This window comes from Brassica napus, unplaced genomic scaffold (assembly GCF_020379485.1).
Source record: "Brassica napus cultivar Da-Ae unplaced genomic scaffold, Da-Ae ScsIHWf_3;HRSCAF=5, whole genome shotgun sequence".
Taxonomy (NCBI): Eukaryota; Viridiplantae; Streptophyta; class Magnoliopsida; order Brassicales; family Brassicaceae; genus Brassica; species Brassica napus.
Window position 1 is genome coordinate 24,470 of NW_026016478.1, and position 8,551 is coordinate 33,020.

Here is an 8,551-nt window from a genome sequence, read left to right on the forward strand (position 1 = left end):
CTTTTTCTTTTAAATGATGCAGGCCAAGGTTCTTCTTACTTAATGTGCATTGACATAGTTTACAGATGGACCACCTGAGTTGTTGGTGGACTAATCCTCTCTTGTTCAATAACTAATTGTGGTGGTGTGCATAAACTAGTTCTCTGGAAAATGTTAGTGTTCATGATCCACGTTTCGTTGTGACTTGGTTGGAAAGCCTTTTTTTTTCTTTTCTTTTAAGTCACTCACTGCCTTTATTATGCCTTCTGCTTACCTTAAAGAAGGATTTAGGATGACCACTAAACATGTTTGTTTACTTTTAAGGTCAACTATTTTGGTGACTTTTGTAACTTGGCTCTCAGGTTTAGTCGTTGACTTGCTGTGAAGTATATACATATAGTAATTCCACCCAGTCTTAGGTCTCTTGTGATAATACTAGCTGTGTTTCTTCCTGTGCAAAAATGGCCAGCTCTATGCTCTTCTTTTCATTTATTTTGATTCTCCCTTGTGTCTGTTCAATCCATTTTAAGATAACTCGTTTCAACCAAAGTTCTGAAATAGCATACCAAGGAGATGCAAGATCAAAAAGAGGTCTGTTGAGCTTACCAGCATCAACTTCACTTGCCGTGCTGGTTGGGTCACTTACGGTAAAGAGGTTCCTCTATGGGATCCAGTAATAGGTAAGCCCTTCGGATTTCACCACCCGCTTCTCCTTCAGAATCGATACTGGCCGTGCTAAGTTCGGTAAGTACGGCCAAGGGTTCGCTTTCTTCTTAGCCCCGGCTCGAATCAGAATGCCTTCCAACTCAGCCGGTGGTTTCTTGGGTCTCTTTAATCAAACCAGCGTTAAGTCTTCCTCTTTCCCACTCGTTCAGGTACACGTTACTAATACAAACTGGGATCCTGTCGACATGACATCTCACGTGGGAATCAACAACAACTCTCTAACGTCTTCCAACGTCACTTCTTGGAACGCAACGTTACACAACAAATATATAGCTCGCGTGCTGATCTTCTACGATTCCTCTAGAAGAAACTTGAGCTGCCTCTTGGAGTTATAACAAAACATCTGATCCTAAGGAGAACTCTGCATCAACTGGATCGTTCAGCGAGGGAAACAGACTTCTGTCGTGGGAGTACAGTTCAAGCCTAGAGCCACGAGATATCAAGAAGATTGAAACTGACAGGAAGGTGATGATCATCGGTGTTTCAGTTACAGGTTTTGTTTCTCCTTTTATTAATTTATAGAGATATTAATTTATCAAAGTTTCCTTATTTAGATTTTTTTTTAATATTTTTATTTATAAAGTAAGAAAATATTTAATTTTACCGTATGTATATTATTTAAATTTTAGAAATTTAACTTTCATATTGTTTTAATATCTTATTTGGTGTATATTTTTATGTTTTATAGAATTGTTACGTGGATTTCGATATAATTTTACTAAATATTATCAGAATATGTTGAAATGTTAAAAAAATAAAAGTATTTTCATTGTGAATATTAAACCAACAATATAATGTTTAACTTGTACTTATATAAAATTATATTTAATGGGATTATATATTTATATGAGAGTTCTAAAAATATTATTATCTTATTATTTTATCAATTTATGTAATATTTAACATCGGCTCAATTTGAGACCGGTGAAATTTATTAATTTATAGAGATTATTAATTTATCGAGTATTAATTTGTAGAAGTTCTACTGTACTGTACTAGTATAGACTATATAATTTGGGTTTAACTATAGAATTTAATATTTACAACTCGGCAAAAAAAGTCATTTCTTAAAAATAAAGAATATCTATAAGAATTGAAAACGGCTTTTGTCATACATGACTTTTAGTCGTGAGGATGGTGAGACTAATATAGTATTAAGTCTTGACGTGCATTGATTCTCTTGCTGGGCCCAGACGCCGGAACTGACCCTTTTGGAAGAACGTTCAACACCAACGGCCCGTATATTCCGGCAACATAGACTCCCGGAGAAGACGAATAACCCCCGGTGATGTGGCCATCCTCGGCCACCACCGTCGCCAGCTTCCCGTTGACCGTCTTAGAGACATCAGATACCTCTCCTGAGATGATGATGCGCACACTGCTCCATTACGTGTCCAAGTAACTCAAAACTTGCTGTTAAGGAGTTTCTAGCATATGACTGACCTTCCTTGTCTTTCTTCGAGTTATCGACGCTGAATATAAGAAGCGTTACGAGCCTAACAATAAAAAGTGCGCTGTCACTGGTGTCTTTACCAAAAAATCATATCTTCCGTTAAGCTCGACCAAATCAGATCTCGTAGACTGCTGCTAGTGGAACCAAGAACATCTGAGAATGTCTCGAGGCTGAACAAAGACAAGTGATAAACATTACACCAGAGATCCAGTAACAGAGGCTAGAACAAACTAATTTTCAGAAAGAAAGCAAACATACCTTGTTCGGGTAAAAAGAATCCCGTTGAGACGAACAAATTTAACGCAGAATGCTTTGAGCATCTCATCTGCGCTAGTTACTTTATCCTTCTCAGGAACAGCTACCACGTCCTCATCTTTATCGCCGCCTTTACCTCTTCTTTTACCAGTGGGCCTTCTAGACGAGTCTTTGGGAGCGGTAAACAAATTGGGCACGATTCTGCTCAACAGAGATAAAGATGTATTAGTGCTAAGAAAGTGAGAGTATAATCTCTCTATTACGCTAAGCCACTAGCATAGTTACAAAACAGAAGCTTATTAGTTAACCATTTCAAAAGCAACAATCAAGTTGTCTCCACAGCTAAACTCCGGAAATAACGAATAGGAAGCAATTATAGCAAAAGCTGAGACATTAAGTTGATACCATTAGACAAACTATAAGACATAGTTGTACCAACTAAAAACATCACGTGAAAGAGACAAGGAAATATAACCTGATGATGTGGGTTTCCACTTGACGCAGCAGCATGCTCTCGGTTCTTAGAATCTCCCTCTCCATATAATCCTTTATACCGAGCAAGATCACCAAGGTATATAAAGCAACGGTGACAAGACACCAAAGCCTTTCTGAACTTCTGCTATCTTCTTTCCATCCAAGGGAAGCCCATACTTGGCTCTAATTTTTAAGATCGTTTTCATGGTAAAACCCCATGTTGCTTCTGAAAGGAAAGTTCTGAACTGCAGCTTGAGGTTTGCGACCCTGTCAGGCCTAGATGGACCCTTTGAATTTTGAGCCACACTCGGGTTACTAGGAGCCAGGACAGCACTGAAAGTCTTCAATCCTTTTGTAATGCAGCTGCCACAGAGTAAACTCAATGTTGTGCTCCTCGGAAACGTGTGGTCTTCAAGAATGATTGCTTCATAAAATTCTCACGAATCTGCTGCCACAGATTTGGATCAGAAGGATTCCGAGCGTGAGCAGCCTTCCCGACGCTTGATTTCTAACTCAACAGTCTGCAAAGTATGAATTTACTGTCACTGAGATGAAGATCCAAATCTAACAAAAAAGACATAGGATCAAGCACAGAGACAACACGGCCTATACAACCCTACAAAGATGAGCTAAGACGAACCCATACAGACCCTCTAAAAGGCATGCTAAGAAAAAAAATACTCCAAAACAAAAGCCATATTAAGCCAAGTACGAGAGGGAGCACCTTATCGAATATTCTTATCCATCTGCAAAGTCATCATCCATTCAAATCCTTCAAGGTTATTTCACACACAACCTGCAATAAGAAAAAGAAGAATCTCAGTAAGCTTAAACCTCTGCTTGTGTCCTTATCTACAAGGATGGAGATAAAAATAATGTCATAATCTTATCTAATATAACAAGATTAAACAAAACCAATCATCTAAAGTACTTCCAATCTCTATGCTAATAGAAAACACACTCAATATATCGGCTACATAACATTATTCTAATCAGGTTTTCCTGTAAAGCTCCAATCCAATATTTAAAACGACAAAGGAATCATGTGTTGAAGTCAAAACCTTGAATAGAAATTGAATAATAATTAACAACAGTGCCACCTTAAGCTAGACGGGCTTCTAACCTAAAACCAATTGGTGACAAGTGGAGTGGTCCATCTATCTTATATATTATTTCCCTTCCAACTACCGATGTGAGACACTTTGTCTCTAATACCACCGATCAGCTGCCGCATGATTCCTCCGTGCCTCCGCCGCGAGATGTAGGGAGGAAAAAGAGGAAGGGACATTGCTTTCCACCTACTACTTGTGTTTGTGTTTATGAGAGAGAAACTGTGGATGGATTGGGTCATGAATGTCGGAGAAAGTCACGAGTCGGGTCAAAAAAAACTTTTAAGTCGTATTTAAATCAATCCCACCAATCACAGTACTCCACATCAGCAACAGCTGGTATGTCCCTCCTGCTCCATGGCCTATTTAATTCTGGACTAGGTAGGTTCTTACTTTAGTTCCTCGTTACGACGTTCTTGTAACCGAATAATATTTCTTTTTGAACTGTGAGGCTTTCTATTAAAATTTGTAACCGAATAATATTCTTACAACTTTCTCACTTAACAAAACTAAACTACTAATCTGTGATAACACATTGCAATTTCTCACACATAATATTGTTATGCTTCATATCTCACTACAAGAAAACACAGAAAATCCCGACGGAAATACCGACCGAAAAAATCTGTCAGGAAATTCCGACGAAATTCCGACGAAAATTTGTCGGAAAACAATTTCGGTTAATTCGTCGGAACTTCGTCGGAATATCCTGACAGAATAAGTTCGTCGGTATTTGGTCATACGATCCCGACAGAATACCGACAAAATTCGGACAAAAATATGACCGTTGCAAAAAATTGACACATACTGACAAACTACCAACGCAATACCGAGGATTTTGGTATTCCGTCAGAATTCTGTCAGTATATTCCGTTGTAATTCCCGACGGAATACCGACGACATTGTTCCGTCGGAAATTTTTCCAGGTTCTCTTATAAATACGACCTCTCCTTCATTCATTCAAATCACAACAAAACAATATAAATCATGGGTACTCCTTATAATTTTCGTTCCTGGCTAGATCAACCTCATATGGATCCAAATACAAGTTTACTTACGGAGGAATACGCATGTGGTATTCAAGAATTCATGGCGGTGGTTCAAAGTCAACCGGAAGAAAGAACAAGTAAGTATTTATTATGTCCATGCTCTACTTGTAAGAATAATATCCGTGTCAAAAAAATGGAAGTATGGAGTCATTTATATCGATATTTCGTTAATAAGTATTTTCTATTCTATTCTTTTGTAAAATATTTTAAAAATTATCTTCTTTAAAAAATATATTCATTATTAGTTATTAAATAAAATATCGAAATTATATATATATATATATATATATATAATTCCATATTGTAGTAGTTTAAGAAAACAGTAGGATAAAAAAAAAGCAAATTAAAAGCAAATTAAAAGCAAAAAATTATGAAACAAAAAGGAAAATAAAAAAAAAATTTTAATAATGGCATTATGCATAATATTTTCAATTCATTAAGAATACTTTTGTAATTAAACTACTTTAAAATTAACATGAGAACTACACGTAAGAAACTAACTTCTCAAATAATATTATAGAGATATAATGCATATTTTTTTTGAATTGGCTTAGGGCATTATAATATGTTAGACCGACACTGCGTCCTTAACCTCTTTGCGCAGCTCTTCACTCAGCTCTTAACATCCTTCACCACTATGCGCAGCTCTTTCCTCAGCTTCCTTCATGGGAGACCGTGTGGGTGCGAGTTCGCGATGGGATCCGCGATAGGATCGCTGCTTGTTTTGATGGACTGGAGTACGTTCTAAGATCTGTGCTTCGTCCCCGTATGGTTTCTTTCCAAGTTCACCCTGGTCGCCATCTCAACTGTCTCAGGAGCCTTAAGCTTCGTCTGCCTTGTGAGGAACGACAAAACGTTCGAAAGCGCGACGGAAAGAGGGGTCGGCGCGGCTATTGTGCTTTTCTATCTCGCACTGAGCGGATTCTTACATCCCCTCATCAGCAGATTGATCACTGAGATTTCGGAGGAGACCGTTCAGGCTTATGTGGAACGCTTTGAAACCCTTTTATGGGTCTCTAAGTGTCTCTCACTTTGGTTGTCAGCGCTTCTATGGCTGCGCTTTCTAAGTTTGTAGAGATCGTATTCGAATGGAATGGATATGGGGCGGTTTTAACTTTTCCATCTTATGTCATCTGATTAGTATTTTCAAAAATATACGGTGTCAGCGACATGTTTGGGGCTGCGGACGCCGTACTAAACGGACTATAGATTATTAGAGCACAAGCCCAAGCCATTGAAGTCAAGCCCAAAGCCCATGTAGTCTAGGTTTTCTATCAAGATGGAATTGATATAAATAGATGTTTAAGGTCATTGTAGTAGATATCTTGGCTTCCATTGTAGCAGCTTCATCCTTAAAACTCTTTAATGAAATTAACCAAACATTTGTGTTCTTGAAGAAAGTCTAAATCTTTTCTTTCTATTACATTTCTGCACAATAAAGCTCCTTTGAGCTATCTTCATTTTGTCTCAATAAAGCTTCCTAAACTCTAGTTTCATAATAAGAAACACTCTAGCTAGTAGCAATGTCTTTACCATGAAATACTTGAGCCGTTTGACCATGTAGTACTTAGGAGTAGCTCATCATGGTCTTCTTTTGAATGACCAAAGACTTACTAATTTTCTACTACAACATCAGTGTGCAAACCATACGAAAGTAAGATCATTTAGTCACAAGCAAGTAAGCAAGAAGGACGTTTCTTACTTAAGCTTGAAAAGCGTACCCAATAATGAACAAACTCACTAATATGAATATCAAGAAGGTTTTGTTTTAACAAAATGATGGAAAGACATAAATATGTTATCAAAATCCATCCAGTTATATCAATCAAAAGCATTAAAAAACTAAGCTCACCATAAAGAGCTTATCCAGAAAAAGTTGAAAACGTTGGGCTTTTATAAAATATAACAATAAATGATAAATGATATTCAAATCCATGAAAGAGAACCAAACCCATTGAATTAGCTAGAAAATAACACACACACACACGATGCAGGAGCTGAAAAGTTTGAACCTTTAAGAGTGGAGATAGTAACTTACACGAACACGGTCAGCGAAAATAGGCTAGATCAATTTGAACATAAGGGATTCAGACCGAAGTTTGTCGGTAGTTGCCTGATCGAAGAGAAACTGTTGTTCACCTTCTAGTTTTGCTTTCCTTAGCTCCATCTATGTCGAATCAAGAAAAGAAAAGATCAACGTAAGCAAAAAAAATATGATTCAAGAGAAGATGAGATTTGATAGGAGGTTACCTTCCTCTGCGTTCCACCTCCAGATTTTGCAGGTATAGAGGATGGCAGTGGAACTTTTTCTTTCTTCAGTGCCTGCATCAGCAAGAGAAACCATTATCAGATCATTAGAGAAAAATATCAGTAGCGGCGATAACATGGAAGTAGCAACAAATACCTAAAGTAAATAGTAACAAAAGACTGCATACTCGACTTTAATATACAGAAAAAGTAATGAGGCTGCACGTTTTTGATTGAAACCGAATCGATGTAAATCATGTAAATGCTTGATTTTAATGCGACAGAAATGATGAATGTAGCTGTTACTCAAGCTTGGCCGGAGGCGATGTTATCTCAAGAGGCACGACTTTTCTGCAACAAATCTCCACCAACGACTGATGATTAAAACCCTAAAGATTAATGGATCTGTCTGCATACTTTGTGAGTGGTTTTGCTCCAAATGTATGTCTTTGTGATAGAAATTTTCTAAAACATATATAGAGTAATATTATATTTTTCCTTTAAAAACGATATTAGCAATTTCTATGAGGAAAAATAAAGTTTCATAATTCTTAATGGGTCTACAACGATCACAGCCGCATATATAGAAAAATATATAAGAAAAAAAAAACTTTAAAACACTTGATTTATATTAGCAGAGATTCCCAAACTTCTTGTGAACTTTTACAATAGTAAGCATCTTCGGTCTATTTATGTCTCCTCATAATCTTTCTTATTTGAAATAAAACTGGATCATAGAAGTTTCTAACACACGTCTTAGGTCCAAAACAGAACAAGTTTCTTAATCTTTTTACTATTCTTCCTCGGGGAACCCTCAGTATCACGCGTTAATGTCATCTCATCCATCACCTGACTCGATTGATCATCAGCTTTAGACCTCATTGTCTCTAAAACACTCACCAAACCCTCAAGCGCCATGTCAGCATCCTCGCTTTTCATCAGCTCCTCTGCGACTTGTGCCGGCGTAATCACATCCCTTTGCATCAGTCGCTCTATCTCCGTCTGGCATTGCGGTGTCGTTCAGGCCCAAATAGTAAAGAGGCTAAAGTCTTGAACCCTTGGAAATTCAGCAGCCCTGATAACGTCAAGGGTCCCTAAACAACAAGAAAGGACTTATTCTTGGGTTCAGGTTGAACCTCTAGGTTCAATGAGTTTTAATAGGTGAATGTTTTGTTTCGAAACGTGCATATGCATCTGTATAAATGCTATGATGATAAACTATCTGAAGAAAATTTCATATAGTCATGAGATCTTTTTAA

The 8,551-nt window shown here is 37.3% G+C and overlaps 1 protein-coding gene across 3 annotated transcripts; it reads right to left on the reverse strand.

The window, feature by feature from the left end:
• Positions 1 to 1,706: 1,706 nt before the first annotated feature.
• On the reverse strand, positions 1,707 to 4,256 carry LOC125603811 (nonsense-mediated mRNA decay factor SMG7-like). Of its 3 annotated transcripts, none has more exons than XM_048774581.1 (5): positions 4,011 to 4,256; positions 3,612 to 3,683; positions 2,889 to 3,408; positions 2,417 to 2,614; positions 1,707 to 2,328 (listed from the first exon to the last, which is right to left on the reverse strand). In XM_048774581.1, exons 3-5 carry the CDS (start codon positions 2,951 to 2,953, stop codon positions 2,235 to 2,237), a joined length of 357 nt encoding a protein of 118 aa, XP_048630538.1. In that variant the 5' UTR covers positions 2,954 to 3,408; positions 3,612 to 3,683; positions 4,011 to 4,256; the 3' UTR covers positions 1,707 to 2,234. The 3 variants fall into 3 exon arrangements, with proteins under 3 accessions (XP_048630538.1, XP_048630539.1, XP_048630537.1); XM_048774582.1 differs by having other exon boundaries at positions 3,949 to 4,250; XM_048774580.1 differs by having other exon boundaries at positions 3,612 to 4,250.
• Positions 4,257 to 8,551: the final 4,295 nt, after the last annotated feature.

What these genes read in the sequence shown, in the direction of transcription:
- LOC125603811 (XM_048774581.1), bottom strand. Translation starts at nt 2,953, where the DNA reads ATGGAGAGGGAGATTCTAAGAACCGAGAGCATGCTGCTGCGTCAAGTG. An exon ending in GTGGAAACCCACATCATCAG is followed by an intron (nt 2,615 to 2,888) that starts GTTATATTTCCT and finishes TCTGTTGAGCAG; the next exon opens with AATCGTGCCCAATTTGTTTA. An exon ending in ATTCTTTTTACCCGAACAAG is followed by an intron (nt 2,329 to 2,416) that starts GTATGTTTGCTT and finishes GTCTTTGTTCAG; the next exon opens with CCTCGAGACATTCTCAGATG.